Source organism: Coregonus clupeaformis, chromosome 15 (assembly GCF_020615455.1).
Source record: "Coregonus clupeaformis isolate EN_2021a chromosome 15, ASM2061545v1, whole genome shotgun sequence".
NCBI lineage: Eukaryota > Metazoa > Chordata > Actinopteri > Salmoniformes > Salmonidae > Coregonus > Coregonus clupeaformis.
The window spans coordinates 42,527,616-42,544,529 of record NC_059206.1 but is presented as its reverse complement, the minus strand read 5'-3'; the positions used below and the strand labels follow the sequence as shown (position 1 = coordinate 42,544,529).

The following is a 16,914-nucleotide window of genomic DNA, read 5'->3' as shown; positions in this document are numbered from 1 at the left end:
TGTAGTAGGCAATTGCAACTATTTTCTATGCAAACTTTCTAAATGTCGACAAAACAATCTCTGGACAATTTAATGGAAACATAGCTTCTGACTGTCAGCATTCAGTCAAAACACATTTATACAATAGCAGTCCTGCTATTTTGTCTGACCTCTTAACTTACTTAAATGACTGACTCCATCATATTATCCCCCCCCATATGTACCTTCAGGTAGGCCATGGTGAGCAGAGGCAGCAAGGTGAAGGGCACCAGGTAGAGCAGGGCAGGCTGAGCCGCGCGGTGGATCCTGGAGGCCACAGTTGCAGTCAGCAGGCCTGGAAAGAACAGAGACAGGTCAGAAACACTCCAGTCAAACTTCTCATACTATGGAGTTTAAGGTAGAATAAGCAATATGACATTGTGTACAGAGGGAGGCTTCCCTGTAGTGCATACAGAATAAAACTACATTCAAAATCAGCCAAGAATGCCACTATTGTTGTTGAATTCTCTAAGCTTGAAGTCGCCTCCCTTTATATGATGTCATATGGTGGATTACTGCCAATAGTCTAGTTAACCAGGCAACTGCGCTCTCTACAGACTGGTTCAACAAGTCAGAATGTGGTTGTGTGGGCTGCCCAACCCTGTTCCTGCAGAGCATCTGTCCTGTTCGTGCCAACCCTTATCTAGCACACTTGATTCTAATAATTAAAAGTAGACTTTGGGTCCGAAAAACATTCCAATTCCGCCTCTGTCAATTGTCTAACAGAAATGGGGTGTGCCTTTGGTGGTTCATCGATGTGTCATTCTGGTCATGCGCGCTGCGACCGAAGTAGCTAGTTTGTTAGCTAAGCTAGCCAATGTAGCTAGCCAGTAACTCCACCAGTATGTGATGATGTCATTTCACAGGATTTGGTTTTGGATAGAAGCTGTAGAGATCAGTAACAAATGGCACTTCTGTAGCCAAATATCTTATTGATCTTTTTGTTGTTGTTTTTAAGCATTAAATTACCTGGTATGATGGTGCACTGATCAGTTATACAGTTTAAAGCCATTCTTTTTGCGTTTTTGCCCAAAGTCTACCTTTAACTTGGTTGATAAGCTGAATCAGGTTAGTTACCTACTGGGGTTGGAGCGAAAACCTACTGGAGGGTAAGCTCTCCAGGGACAGGTTTGGACAGCCCCGTGTTACACGATGGTCCCTCCCGCCTCGATCTCTCACTCTGTCCTTACCCACAAAGTATCCGATGAGAGTGCAGTGGAAGTAGGAGACGCGCCCCATGCGTCCGGGCGTGCCTGGTCCCCCAGCCTCCCCGCTGGCCTGCTTCTTGTAGTTGTCATAGCGCAGCACAAAGCACAGCAGCAGCCCCGGCATCACGATGTCCCCGATCCCCAGCATGGAGAAGTGACTGCCTGTGGAACTGTAAGGAGAGAGGGATGAGATATAGGGAGAAAAGAGGGAGGGAAAACAGACAACCAAAACATGGTGAAGGGCAGGATGTAAAGAGAGAAGGAGAGGAGGAGGAGGGGGGGGGGTGAGAGAGGAAGAGGAAATGCAAGCTTGAGCTTCAGAGCTCATAAGAACAGCAGAGGTTAATCAATACAGCTGTAGTGAATGGAGTTGGAGGTTTAAACATAGATCCACCCCCCCCATGGCAAGGCTGTGGTACCTGGGGAAGACCAGTTTGCCGGGCAGGGACAAGCGGGGGACGTCGCGGCCCATCCCAGGGCCCAGGTGGAGCTTCCTGGACAGCACGTCTAAGGGGTTGTCAGCCGGCTGGGTGGCCACCTTCACCATCACGTTGCTGTTGAAGATGTAGGCTGAGAAGAACACCTGCAGGACAGACAGAGTCGTCATCTACGGAGGCTCAAGTGATCCTTAGAAAATAGCCACATTTGTAGTTCTGTCTTGAACATGTAGTCTAACCACGATAAATGTGGTAGAATAACAGAGATGGCCTTTTAGGCTCTACCATGGCGTACAGCGGAGATAACCAGAAACTTCTACTAATCAGTCTATTCCCTGCTCTGCTCTGTCCACCTCAATAAACATAAGAGACCTCGAACAGCGGCACTTGCTGTACCTTAGGTTTTCACACATACAGTGAGGGAAAAAAGTATTTGATCCCCTGCTGATTTTGTACGTTTGCCCACTGACAAAGACATGATCAGTCTATAATTTTAATGGTAGGTTTATTTGAACAGTGAGAGACAGAATAACAATAAAAAATCCAGAACAACGCATGTCAAAAATGTTAGAAATTGATTTGTATTTTAATGAGGGAAATAAGTATTTGACCCCTCTGCAAAACATGACTTAGTACTTGGTGGCAAAACCCTTGTTGGCAATCACAGAGGTCAGACGTTTCTTGTAGTTGGCCACCAGGTTTGCACACATCTCAGGAGGGATTTTGTTCCACTCCTCTTTGCAGATCTTCTCCAAGTCATTAAGGTTTCGAGGCTGACGTTTGGCAACTTGAACTTTCAGCTCCCTCCACAGATTTTCTATGGAATTAAGGTCTGGAGACTGGCTAGGCCACTCCAGGACCTTAATGTGCTTCTTCTTGAGCCTCTCCTTTGTTGCCTTGGCTGTGTGTTTTGGGTCATTGTCATGCTGGAATACCCATCCACGACCCATTTTCAATGCCCTGGCTGAGGGAAAGAGGTTCTCACCCAAGACTTGACGGTACATGGCCCCGTCCATCGTCCCTTTGATGCTGTGAAGTTGTCCTGTCCCCTTAGCAGAACCCCCCCCCCCAAAGCATAATGTTTCCACCTTCATGTTTGACGGTGGGGATGGTGTTCTTGGGGTCATAGGCAGCATTCCTCCTCCTCCAAACACGGTGAGTTGAGTTGATGCCAAAGAGCTCCATTTTGGTCTCATCTGACCACAACACTTTCACCCAGTTCTACTCTGAATCATTCAGATGTTCATTGGCAAACTTCAGACGGGCATGTATATGTGCTTTCTTGAGCAGGGGGACCTTGCGGGCGCTGCAGGATTTCAGTCCTTTACGGCGTAGTGTGTTACCAATTGTTTTCTTGGTGACTATGGTCCCAGCTGCCTTGAGATCATTGACAAGATCCTCCCGTGTAGTTCTGGGCTGATTCCTCACCGTTCTCATGATCATTGCAACTCCACGAGGTGAGATCTTGCATGGAGCCCCAGGCCGAGGGAGATTGACAGTTCTTTTGTGTTTCTTCCATTTGCGAATAACCGCACCAACTGTTGTCACCTTCTCACCAAGCTGCTTGGCGATGGTCTTGTAGCCCATTACAGCCTTGTGTAGGTCTACAATCTTGTCCCTGACATCCTTGGAGAGCTCTTTGGTCTTGGCCATGGTGGAGAGTTTGGAATCTGATTGATTGATTGCTTCTGTGGACAGGTGTCTTTTATACAGGTAACAAGCTGAGATTAGGAGCACTCCCTTTAAGAGTGTGCTCCTAATCTCAGCTCGTTACCTGTATAAAAGACACCTGGGAGCCAGAAATCTTTCTGACTGAGAGGGGGTCAAATACTTATTTCCCTCATTAAAATGCAAATCAATTTATAACATTTTTGACATGCGTTTTTCTGGATATTTTTGTTGTCATTCTGTCTCTCACTGTTCAAATAAACCTACCATTAAAATTATAGACTGATCATTTCTTTGTCAGTGGGCAAACGTACAAAATCAGCAGGGGATCAAATACTTTTTTCCCTCACTGTATAGTAAAATTGGCTAAATCTCAAACTGAACATTTGGACACTAAGCCCTTTATTGAGTGGCCCTTGTGTTTGATAGTCATCACTCGAGCCTGCAGGTTGACACGATACACACTTGACGTCCATTTGCGAGCATCGTCTCGCGCGACCTGTCTTGTAGCATGACTCGATATGAAACATGGGCAGACACGCATACTCCGATAGACAGTGAGAAAGTAAAAACTTTATCTCTAGCTACTCATGCACAAAATATGTACAAGTATATTGGTTTCATGAGCCAATTTAGCTGGTTGTAACCTGCCTGATGTTAGCTAGATTCACTAACAAATACAAGGGTTGGAATGGAATTCAAGCTAATGTTAGGTAAGGATTTTAGGCACCGCTGCAATGGTAAACAGCATGTAGCTTGGATGTCAATTATTTACAATAGTTTGACAGCTTGCTGATGAAGTTGTACACATGTTCTTAGCAATCAGTCCATACTTCACCATGTTTCCAAAGCACCAATCGCTACGTTGTAACTGAATCAGCTCAGCTGAGCGTCGTGGGCGCAGCAGCTGCTGACTCGATACTGCACTGACTCAGAGAAGAACAGACAGTTACTGCTTCATTAAAACGTATTAATTGTGATAGAATAACGTTACTAGCTAGCTAACTAGATGTATTTAGTGTTGCACTAGCTGGTAAGCTTTGATATGACGTGACTGGCTCAGGCTTAGCAAGAGAATGGACAGGTTTTCGTGTACATTATCAAATGTCAGAAATACTGCTTCTTCAAGCACAACTCCTTAGCTAGATGTAAAATTGTGTGACTAAGACCTTGGCAAAAACTTCAAAATTAATTCATCTTCATTTATTCTGATTTTTTTTTGGGGGGCAAAGTAGTAGTAATTATGTTTTTACTAGGTAACGCGCTGAGATTCATGGGAAGAACGCACAGTATGCCACTTGAAAAAGAGGCTTCCGAAAGGTTCAGTGGAGGCCTCGATGGCTCGACAACTAGCGTTTCAGATGGACTCGATTGACTCGTGAACACACACGTCGAGTGATCTAAGTATTCAGTTTGAGATTCAGCCATTGTCTACAGCTGTGGTGTGGTCCTTTGTGTTTCGTATCTGAGGACCCATGGCCCTGCCTGTGTTTTAGCTGTTGTATTTGGGTCAGCTGGGTGGAGGGAGGAATGGGAGCGGCTATCTTACCCAGAATACGTCATAGATAAGCAGCCCTGATAGCAGCAGGCAAGACACCTTCAGACTGGGCAGCCGCACAAACGCTATCATGGCCACACACAGCCCCATGGCCAGAGCTGAGGAGAAAGACAGAGGAATATCAGAAATATGAACACACAAAGCTCAGAGAGGAAGAGAGAGAGGCACACACAGTGCTGAGAGAGGAAGAGAGACACACAGTGCTGAGAGAGGAAGACAGACACACAGTGCTGAGAGAGGAAGACAGACACACAGTGCTGAGAGAGGAAGACAGACACACAGTGCTGAGAGAGGAAGACAGACACACAGTGCTGAGAGAGGAAGACAGACACACAGTGCTGAGAGAGGAAGACAGACACACAGTGCTGAGAGAGGAAGACAGACACACAGTGCTGAGAGAGGAAGACAGACACACAGTGCTGAGAGAGGGAGACAGACACACAGTGCTGAGAGAGGGAGACAGACACACAGTGCTGAGAGAGGAAGACAGACACACAGTGCTGAGAGAGGAAGAGACACACACAGTGGGGAATATCAGACATGAACACACACAGCTCAAAAACACATGTAATGGAGCTCAGAGAGCGAGACACACGAGATTAGAGAGAAACTAAAGAAAGGCAAACCTTACAATGGCAAGACAATCTGACATGCGTTGTTTACACCCCCCCACTAGACACACGAACACACTGACATACCGTCCATGAGCAGCCAGTGTCCAGTGAGCACCCAGATCAGCACCAGCATGACAGAGAGGGAGAAGGAGAGGAGCTCGGCCAGAGTGAAGCGCCCACAGCAGCCAAACGAGATCCTACAGGGGGGCAGAGAGAGAGAGATGGTTTATACACACGGGACAAAACACAATCACTGGAAAATACATTATCTCCTCTAAACACAGGGTGTATGGGGTCAAAAGTGTAAATACAGCCAATTTGAGTCAAAATGTGTTCAATACACACACACGGGGGTTAAGGTTGAAGAATTCTGATTAAGCTGAGAAATCTAAGGCCCGATGCTTCACATTGTCAAACATAAAAGGCGAATTAAAGACTTGTCACATTATTGTTTTTTGGCCATGGCAGCCTCTCAGCTTCCTTACTTGTTTTGTGGGGAGCAGGGTCTGGTCAAGTACTGGCACATCGGCAAAAGGAGGAATGCAAATGCTATTGTCGCAAGAACTGAAAAGGAACAACAAAGAGGAAGATAGATAAGTGAACTAGACAAAGATATAGCAGCCAGACAGTTTGTTTCTGTCCATTGGTTTCAATCAGTTTAGCAGAGTCCTAATCATTGTCATCATAAGAATTAGAGTTGGGCGGTATCCAGATTTTCATACCGTCTTTGTACCCTACAGGGGTATACAGTATTACTGAATGTGGACACTAGGGGCACTATTTTATAAAATAAAAAACAGGGATCTTGATCCAGGAGGTGATTGAATGACTCTACTGTAACCAAGAAGCTTGATCTTGACATCTAGCCACTTAGCTAGCAAGTTAGCAAACCAAATGGATAGCTGGAGCCCTGAGCTGGCTGTAATTTATTTGACACATCTTAGATTTCTTAGTTATACTTAACTTATAGTTGTGGTCCTCTGTAGCTCAATTGGTAGAGCATGGCGCTTGTAACGCCAGGGTAGTGGGTTCGATCCCCGGGACCACCCATACGTAAAAATGTATGCACACATGACTAAGTCGCTTTGGATAAAAGCGTCTGCTAAATGGCACGCCCACCCCCCCAAAAGATGATATTGAAAATCATACCATCGGTATTTCTAAATATACCGTTTATACCGTATACCGGGGTATCGCCCAAGCCTAATAAGAATTATGCAGAGAATAATGTTTCTGTTAAATCAATGCAGGACCTGCATTTTGCCTCATTATGACGCCAACCTCTAAGGAAAAAAATAAATTAGTGTAAGCTTGCCTTTAGGCAAAAAGAGCAAGAAATTGCTCTGTGACTTTATGGCGCGTGTCTGTGTGCTGTGTGAGGAGTCGGGTACCTGCGGTACAAATGGTGAAGACCACCTGGACAGAGTCGAAGAAGAAGAACATGACGAGCAGCGACACGGAGGCTCCTATGGGCAGGAACAGAGCCTGCGTGGAGTCTATAGTCTGAATACCTACAAGACAACACACAATACATGCACAAGTGAGAATGCTCAAACACACAGGGATAGAGAAAGACACAATCACACAAATACACACATTTCTGCATGTGCTGCATCTACAGCCTGGATAACAGCAAACCAACCAACCACTAAATATACGGAATCCACGGTATGACGACTTCAAACTTGTAAACAAAAAAAGAAAAAACACACGCTCTGTATGTCTTATGTCTCACCAAATATGTGAGACTCACTGTTGTTTGTGTTGCCATTGTTGAAGGCCCCATTCGGGACAGGGTTACCATCCTTGTCTTTCTCCTGGTTCTCACAGTCCATGTTTAATGATCTGCATGGGGAGAGATGGAGGGAAAGGTGGAGAGAGGTTGACTATCTGAAATAAATCAAGCATCTCTCACATTGCTATTCTGTTGAAGACTTGTTTTAAAATGACTGGATAGCTCAACATAGGCGCTCACTGTAATGGAAGTAACATGATAAAGAAGATGAGACCCAGTGACCAGTGTTGGCCTATCTGTGATGTAAGAGGGTTGGACAGGGTAGACTGACCTGAAGCTGCCATAGACGATGAGGAGGATTGAGATGAGGAAGGTGGACACCTGGCTGGAGTCAACCAGGGAGTACGCCCTATAGACAGAGAGAAAGATTTTAGATTCCATTTCCTCCACAGACTAGATTTCAGCAATAAGGCCCGAAGGGCTGTTCTTAAGCACGACGCAACGTGGAGTGCCTGGATACAGCCCTTAGCATTGGTATATTGGCAATATACCAGAAATATCCGAGGTGCCTTATTGCTATTATAAACTGGTTACAAATGTAATTAGAGCAGTAAAATAAATGTCATACAGTCTGATATACCACAGCTTTCCGCCAAATCAGCATTCAGGGCTCGACCCACCCAGTTTATAATACAGAGTAACACATAGTATACCTTCAGTGTTGCATATCTCAACAAAGGGCTAATAATCGCAAGGTCGGGAAGATAGACGATAGTCCAACATTGGCCACTACAAAACTCATGTGGGTGTATCCAAGCACTATGCAGATTAATAATAATAAACTATAAGAATGGCATAACAGTCAGAACAGTACAGCTTGACATTGGTCAGTTGCGTCATAAGACTATAATTAACATTATTGAAGAGTAAATTCTCATTTGTAATCCTGGTGGTCATAATCCCTTTAGTTAACAAACCTTTCAAGAAAATAAATCCCGACACTAAATCAATACATTTTCTTTCTTTCAGCAAGGAGAAAGGAACCCAAAATGAGCATGACATACTAAACTCAGCAAAAAAAGAAAATGCCCCTTTTTCAGGACCCTGTCTTTTAAAGATAATTTGTATAATTCCAAATAACTTCACAGATCTTCATTGTAAAGGGTTTCAACACTGTTTCCCATGCTGGTTCAATGAACCATAAACAATTAATGAACATGCACCTGTGGAATGGTCGTTAAGACACTAACAGCTTACAGATGGTAGGAAATTAAGGTCACAGTTATGAAAACTTAGGACACTAAAGAGGCCTTTCTACCGACTCTGGAAAACACCACAAGAAAGATGCCCAGGGTCCCTGCTCATCTGCGTGAAAGTGCCTTAGGCATGCTGCAAGGAGGCATGAGCACTGCAGATGTGGCCAGGGCAATAAATTGCAATGTCCGTACTGTGAGACGCCTAAGACAGCGCTACAGGGAGACAGGACGGACAGCTGATCGTCCTCGCAGTGGCAGACCACGTGTAACAACACCTGCACAGGATCGGCACATCCGAACATCACACCTGCGGGACAGGTACAGGATGGCAACAACAACTGCCAGAGTTACACCAGGAACGCACAATCCCTCCATCAGTGCTCAGAGTGTCCGCAATAGGCTGAGAGAGGCTGGACTGAGGGCTTGTAGGCCTGTTGTAAGGCAGGTCCTCACCAGACATCACCGGCAACAATGTCGCCTATGGGCACAAACCCACCGTCGCTGGACCAGACAGGACTGGCAAAAAGTGCTCTTCACTGACAAGTCGCGGTTTTGTCTCACCAGGGGTGATTCGCATTTATCGTTTAAGAAATGAGCGTTACACCGAGGCCTGTACTCTGGAGCGGGTTCGATTTGGAGGTGGAGGGTCCGTCGTGGTATGGGGCGGTGTGTCACAGCATCATCGGACTGAGCTTGTTGTCATTGCAGGCAATCTCAACACTGTGCGTTACAGGGAAGACATCCTCCTCCCTCATGTGGTACCCTTCCTGCAGGCTCATCCTGACATGACCCTCCAGCATGATAATGCCACCAGCCATACTGCTCGTTCGGTGCGTGATTTCCTGCAAGACAGGAATGTCTGTTCTGCCATGGCCAGCAAAGAGCCCCGATCTCAATCCCATTGAGCACGTCTGGGACCTGTTGGATTGGAGGGTGAGTGCTAGGGCCCTTCCCCCCAGAAATGTCCGGGAACTTGCAGGTGCCTAGGTGGAAGAGTGGGGTAACATCTCACAGCAAGAACTGGCAAATCTGGTGCAGTCCATGAGGAGGAGATGCACTGCAGTACTTAATGCAGCTGGTGGCCACACCAGATACTGACTGTTACTTTTTATTTTGACCCCCCCTTTGTTCAGGGACACATTATTCAATTTCTGTTAGTCACATGTCTGTGGAACTTGTTCAGTTTATGTCTCAGTTGTTGAATCTTGTTATGTTCATACAAATATTTACACATGTTAAGTTTGCTGAAAATAAACGCAGTTGACAGTGAGAGGACGTTTCTTTTTTTGCTGAGTTTAGTTGCTATTTATGCTCAACAGTGTGTTCCTAACTGGTGTTTGTTTTTGGTTTGAGGACTGAATGAAAGTGTCTTTGAAAATGCACAATCAAAGAAGAAGAGAAACCGTAGCCTAACCCTTATTGGCATAAACCTGATGCTTGTGTAGGTTTGTCTTGTTCTAGACACGTTTATTTATGCAATTCTTTATGCAACAAACAAGGCGAAAGTAAACGTACAGATGAGCTGGGAATTGCCATGGACCTCACGATACGATATTTTTACGATACATAAGTGCCAATATTGTATGTATTGATATGTATTGCAATTTGATACTCTGATTTTATTGCATTTCGATGTTACAAACATATTGCTCACCATATGTATTCTGCAGTGGGACAAGAAAGCCATGAGAAACCAAGTTAAATCAGTCATTCAAATATGTGCTGAAAACAAATTGGCTCCCGATTTAAAAAAGATGGAGAACAAGCTATGAAGGAAAAATACTGGCATTTTGGTGCAGGTACAAACAACTAGCGCAAAAATAATATTGCGATATTGTCAAAACGATACATAGTCAAAAATAATATCAGGATTTGCAACTATCGATTCCCCCCCATCACTACAGACCAGTAGTGTGCGTTTCATTTAACCTTAATAGGGACACTGGCTATTCAATTGGGAAGGCTGTAGAAGTTGCACAGGAAACGTGTAAATGTCTCAGACATTTAGATAGCTGACTAACGGGCGGGAAGGATGGTGGACCATCTGTGAGCAGCTGCACAGAGACACTGTTACCAATTTAACATTCTAAACCCACAAATATGTAGCTTTCACCTTATCTGCCAGACATGCCTGGCTGACAACTTCTGGTTTCAGAGAGATACTCCTCGGTGGTAGCAGCTTGAGCATGCTTAAAATACGCATACACAAGCTAAAAAATATTCACAAATACACAGAGTTACAAAACCGAGGAGCGCATAAATAAACATACTGAGAAAAGACAAACAGATAGCTGTTCAGTGGGATATAGACTGCCTACATGAATCTCAGCTTTGGGTACTGGGCCATGCTGATGGAAGGCTGAGAAGGAGAAATCTTGACCGGTCAGGTATCTGGCACAGCAAACCTTACCCTACATGTGTTACCAGCCGTAATCAAATCTGTTTGTTTACATTAAAGGTGTGGATTGGATCGGAGGCATGACCTCGGTGTTGTATGCCCATGGCAGGCTAATTATCACTGGTAAAGTTGTAGATCATGTAATAGAGAAAGAGTCAGTGGAAGACTTGTGTTCCACTTCCTGAGATGAAAAATAGTCACACCGGCAGGGCTCTACAGTGCGACCATTTTACTTGCATATGCGCCTAAATATTTTGCTGTGCGACCTGGAAGGAGGAGCACCAAAGCGCCTAGAAAAATTACAGATTTTAGCTTGAATATCTCAAATATGTTTCATTGTGCTCCTAAATTTCAACCTAGGCGCACACGTGCTCCTTGTAAAAAAAGGTCAGCGTAGAGTCCTGACTGGTTCATCTCTGGGGGTAAATAAGAGCATAATGGCTGCACTGTGTCACCATGCCTTCATCTGAGAGGTGCGGGTTTGACCCCTGGCCTATGACCCCTTACCTCCTGTCTCATCTCCCTCTGCAGCCAGCCCTGAGTGAGAAATGTAGTCTGGGGTTAAGAGGACACACCCCTAAAAATAACAGTATGCGTTCTTCATAACTATACATCCCGTCGCCTGCCGTATGACTGCGCTCCAACCCACCAGATTACACCCCTGGATAAGTGTTAGGAAGCACATGATGAAACGGCATAATTCATAAGTACTTATGAGCTGTGAAGCGTGAACTCGCAAGGTAACATGTCAATCACTACCATAGACATCACAGGGCAAACTAAAAGCTAAAGGATTGCCCTGTTGACAAACATTTTCTCTCAAACACGCTGAAGTGAAATGTTCCTTAGCCTGTTGATGGGCCTGACTGACATCTCCTTTTCAATCAAACCAGGAGATGCAAAACCCACTTCTTGCATAAAATATTCAGATGCAGAGGGGATCTACATCACCACTCACTAGGGATGACCCCATTTAGTCAATTGTTTGGTTGACAGGCTGTTGATCGACCAAGATTTATTTAGTTGAGCAGTCAAATGTATTGTTTTATGGCACATCTGTCTGATTCACGCTTGTCTGAGTGGACTAATCCATTGCGGAGGCCGCGGAGATGGCACACCAGTAGTAGGCCTACAATTACAGTTCCCATAATCTCTAATCTACTATGTTTGTTTACTTACGGTAATTTCTGTTAATGCATTCAATATATTATTATTAGTCTTACCGTTCTCATTCTAGGAGTGGACACGTCGTTTGCAGAGAGCACAACCTAGGCTACACTTGTGAGAAACAGGTTTTGGTTAATTTCAGTCCATTTATGAGTTGTCAATTTATTTATTGTCTTTTGTTTGTAGCGCTCCTGTCAATCTTGAGAAAGGAAATGCACCCGATTACGCATAGAAGTAGGCCTAGGCTACCTGGCCTGTGCGGAAATGTAGGCCAATAAATGTGCACATCTGGGGAGCTCATACTATTTCTGATTGTCTTAACTCAACAGCAATGTGGAGCGTCTCAAAAGAAAAAATGTCTTCGCCTCAAACAGCAAGTAAACAAAAGTCTGTTTTTACATCCATTGAGAATCACAGTAGTTCCTCAACGTAGCCCATTTGAAAAATATTTTCAGCTCTCTCCCTTTCGATAACCACTCAGCATGAAAGGGGGAAAAAATGTCATGCTCTGATCCGATGGAAACGTCATAAAATAAGCCTACCTGAATACTTCTTATCCCTTGTGCAAATAGCCTACACAGCTGTTAGTTTCCCACGCCAGTGAGCTCCTGAGGGCCCAAAATATTTTAACGTTTACTAGCACTAGCTTCGGGCTGGCCCAAGTTGATACAACGTTTCAAGTTCCTTGCAGACAGGCTATTAGTAGCCAATGTGTTATTTTTTAAAATCAGGATATTGTCTACCTGCAGGCCACAATGTTTTTATTTGTTAGCTTTATGTAGGCTATTTTTACATAGACAATAGGAGTTACTTTTAGATTTGTATCATTTTCATTGATATAATTTTACTTAACGACTTGACATTGATTAAAGATATGAAGACTATTATAAATTAAATGAAACGGTTCCACGAAAATGTGCATATGAAAATCATAACTGGCACGCAGATCAGTTGAAATGGTACGATAAATTGGCACTCCAAATGGAAAAGGTTTCCAACCGCTGGTGTAGCCTATTACTAGCAACTTCAGGAGTGTAACGGAAGGCCAGCAGCAGTGGGAGGAGGGTCGGGAACAGGTATTTCCTTCTGGTTAGGCTATATTGATCTCTGGCTCCCTCTTTAGTAATTTGTGTGTCTTCCATATTTAAATCACAGTGCTTAAAGCATCAGACAAGCTCAGTAGCCTACATATAGTTGATTTTATTAAAACATAGGGTGTCTATATGGAAAAATACACGTTTAAACATTTCGACCAATTGACAGATTTTTTTGGGGTCGGGGAGAGCCCTACTACTCACCACTTTCAAAGTGAAATACATATGATAGAAATTAAGACGTCTTGACTGCAGAAGTATTCAAACATCTACTTGCCGTTGGTCTATGCATGACTTCATGGAGGATGCTGACATCAGTGTTATGAGAGTTGAAGCTTACGGAAGTAGCCTAATTCCACAACCCTCGTCCAGCGATCAATGAAAGGCAATAGGGAAAAAGTATATCAAATCTAGCCTATTGCCAATGTTATCTGATGATGTATGACTGAATGGCAACATTGAATGTCCACCGAGTGACTATCTTTGCGCATCAAAAATATGACATCGCCTGCTTACGCGCAGAAGGCATCCATTACACAGGGGATTGGCTACTATGGCACCTTGACAGTCTTGTAGCCAAAGAGATATGCAGTTGACCTGGGTGGGACAAAGCAAGGCCTAGAACCTTTTATGCGTAATGCGAACTATTGCTACCTAGCTCAGAGACGAGACTCACCGAGCACGCTACATTACATTGTAAACAGATTTCATCGCTTTAGCATAAAATATTACTTCTCAAAGGGGGGGGAGGTAAAAACTAAGAATATCGAACAGGAAGCTAAAAAGAAGGCAGCTATGAATAAGTATACCGACATAGAAGCTTTGAATAAAATACTGGTCGGACTCAGATCAGGGGAGCGATTTAGACCGGCAAAGATTGCTTTCTAGAAGAATTGGATCCACTTTTAGATTTGTAGTAAATTATTTTCTTGACTTTATATAGCTAATTTACTATATGTATTACGTTTTTTTTATAAGTTGTCTGCTTTTTGTGATTTGGATTGAGTTTACATAGGCCTATGTAACAAATAATTTAAATGTTATATAATTCCAAAGTAGTTATTGTCTGTTTCATATTAGTTCACTGTTCTAAGTTTCATCCATGTAACTTTGGAGAAGTGACTACAGTGAGGGAAAAAAGTATTTGATCCCCTGCTGATTTTGCCCACTGACAAAGACATGATCAGTCTATCATTTTAATGGTAGGTTTATTTGAACAGTGAGGGACAGAATAACAACAAAAAAATCCAGAAAAACACGTCAAAAATGTTATAAATGTATTTGCATTTTAATGAGGGAAATAAGTATTTGACCCCTCTGCAAAACATGACTTAGTACTTGGTGGCAAAACCCTTGTTGGCAATCACAGAGGTCAGACGTTTCTTGTAGTTGGCCACCAGGTTTGCACACATCTCAGGAGGGATTTTGTCCCACTCCTCTTTGCAGATCTTCTCCAAGTCATTAAGGTTTCGATGCTGACGTTTGGCAACTCGAACCTTCAGCTCCCTCCACAGATTTTCTATGGGATTAAGGTCTGGAGACTGGCTAGGCCACTCCAGGACCTTAATGTGCTTCTTCTTGAGTCACTCATTTGTTGCCTTGGCCGTATGTTTTGGGTCATTGTCATGCTGGAATACCCATCCACGACCCATTTTCAATGCCCTGACTGAGGGAAGATTTGATGGTACATGGCCCCGTCCATCGTCCTTTGATGCGGTGAAGTTGTCCTGTTCCCTTAGCAGAAAAACACCCCCAAAGCATAATGTTTCCACCTCCATGTTTGACGGTGGGGATGGTGTTCTTGGGGTCATAGGCAGCATTCCTCCTCCTCCAAACACGGCGAGTTGAGTTGATGCCAAAGAGCTCGATTTTGGTCTCATCTGACCACAACACTTTCACCCAGTTCTCCTTTGAATCATTCAGATGTTCATTGGCAAACTTCAGAAGGGCCTGTATATGTGCTTTCTTGAGCAGGGGGACCTTGCGGGCGCTGCAGGATTTCAGTCCTTCACGGCGTAGTGTGTTACCAATTGTTTTCTTGGTGACTATGGTCCCAGCTGCCTTGAGATCATTGACAAGATCCTCCCGTGTAGTTCTGGGCTGATTCCTCACTGTTCTCATGATCATTGCAACTCCACGAGGTGAGATCTTGCATGGAGCCCCAGGCCGAGGGAGATTGACAGTTCTTTTGTGTTTCTTCCATTTGCAAATAATCGCACCAACTGTTGTCACCTTCTCACCAAGCTGCTTGGCGATGGTCTTGTAGCCCATTCCAGCCTTGTGTAGGTCTACAATCTTGTCCCTGACATCCTTGGAGAGCTCTTTGGTCTTGGCCATGGTGGAGAGTTTGGAATCTGATTGATTGATTGCTTCTGTGGACAGGTGTCTTTTATACAGGTAACAAACTGAGATTAGGAGCACTCCCTTTAAGAGTGTCCTCCTAATCTCAGCTCGTTAACTGTATAAAAGACACCTGGGAGCCAGAAATCTTTCTGATTGAGAGGGGGTCAAATACTTATTTCCCTCATTAAAATGCACATCAATTTATAACATTTTTGACATGCATTTTTCTGGATTTTTTTGTTGTTATTCTGTCTCTCACTGTTCAAATAAACCTACCATTAAACTTATAGACTGATCATTTGTCAGTGGGCAAACGTACAAAATCAGCAGGGGATCAAATACTTTTTTTCCCCTCACTGTAAACCCTCATGGCCATTGTTTATTTGTGGTTCTCACCTCTGCCTTTGTCTCCAAAGTGTTACTGTTTGCATTGTGTGTGCTTCACATCTATGTGAATCACTGTACAGATAAAGTTTAGGCTTGGTGTCTTTACAGTAATGTCGTAAATTTGTCAACTGTAATTCTGTGTCTTTTCCAACAATATATCCCTTTATTTTATTTCACCACAGAGTGGAGGATGCAGAGGATTTGGATGATGACATTTGGGAGCCACCCCTCCCCAGCAAGCGCCCCCGCCGGTCAAGGTCTTCACCCCCCACTGCTATGTCAATCACCCCGTCTGATGGTTCTACATCCACTTTTCATAGACCGCTTGAAAAATAAAATAGGGGCTTGTGGCACCATTCGTCCTAACAGAATCGGTTTCCCCAAGACCAAGGTAAACGACATGACAAAGACAGCGGAGAGGGGGACCATACGTTGGATCAGGACTAACAAGCTGCTTTTTGTGAAATGGAAGGTCACTAGGGAAGTAACCATGCTCACCACAAAGCATACGGCATTCAATAACAACCATGTCTCAAGGAGGGTGAAAAAGGAAGAATGTCCCCATTTGTTTCTGTGAAGGACTACAATGCCAGCATGGGGGGGTGTCGACCTATCTGATAGGCTACTACCAGGTCCTCCACAAGACCAGGAAGTGGTAGAATACATTGTTTTTACCACTTTGTGGACATTGTAACAGCAAATGCTTTCATTCTCCACAAGCAGATGGCCAAAGCAAAAAGTCAAACCCCTCTCTCCCAGTTGGCCTTCTGAGAGCAGCTGATGTTGGAAATGGCTGAATTGGGGGCCCAAAGCAACCTCACAACCATCACAAGACCCCCCACTCAAGGGGAGCGGCACTATCCAACACACATGCCAAAAGACAAAAGATAGAACTGCAAGCATTGCACAAAACACAGGGGGGGGGGAAAAGGGTGAAATGCCAGATCTTCTGTCTGAAATGCCAGTTAGCTTTTTGTTTCCTGGCAGAGAGGGACTGCTTCAAAGACTATCATGACATGCACAAGCTACGG

At 44.2% G+C, this 16,914-nt stretch overlaps 1 protein-coding gene across 4 annotated transcripts in view; it reads right to left on the bottom strand.

The window, feature by feature from the left end:
- The window catches only part of LOC121582414 (signal peptide peptidase-like 3), a 32,717-nt gene that overhangs the window by 3,314 nt on the left and 12,489 nt on the right, over nt 1-16,914 (bottom strand). The window contains exons 2-10 of one of the 4 annotated variants that reach the window (XM_045225150.1): nt 7,570-7,647; nt 7,239-7,348; nt 6,895-7,014; nt 5,989-6,067; nt 5,588-5,703; nt 4,881-4,987; nt 1,646-1,809; nt 1,209-1,396; nt 204-313 (exon numbers count right to left, since the gene is read on the bottom strand). In XM_045225150.1, the coding sequence (XP_045081085.1) occupies nt 204-313; nt 1,209-1,396; nt 1,646-1,809; nt 4,881-4,987; nt 5,588-5,703; nt 5,989-6,067; nt 6,895-7,014; nt 7,239-7,348; nt 7,570-7,647 (1,072 nt within the window). The remainder of the gene's footprint in view (nt 1-203; nt 314-1,208; nt 1,397-1,645; nt 1,810-4,880; nt 4,988-5,587; nt 5,704-5,988; nt 6,068-6,894; nt 7,015-7,238; nt 7,349-7,569; nt 7,648-16,914) is intronic. The other 3 variants (XM_045225152.1, XM_045225151.1, XM_041898171.2) reach the window with 3 other exon arrangements.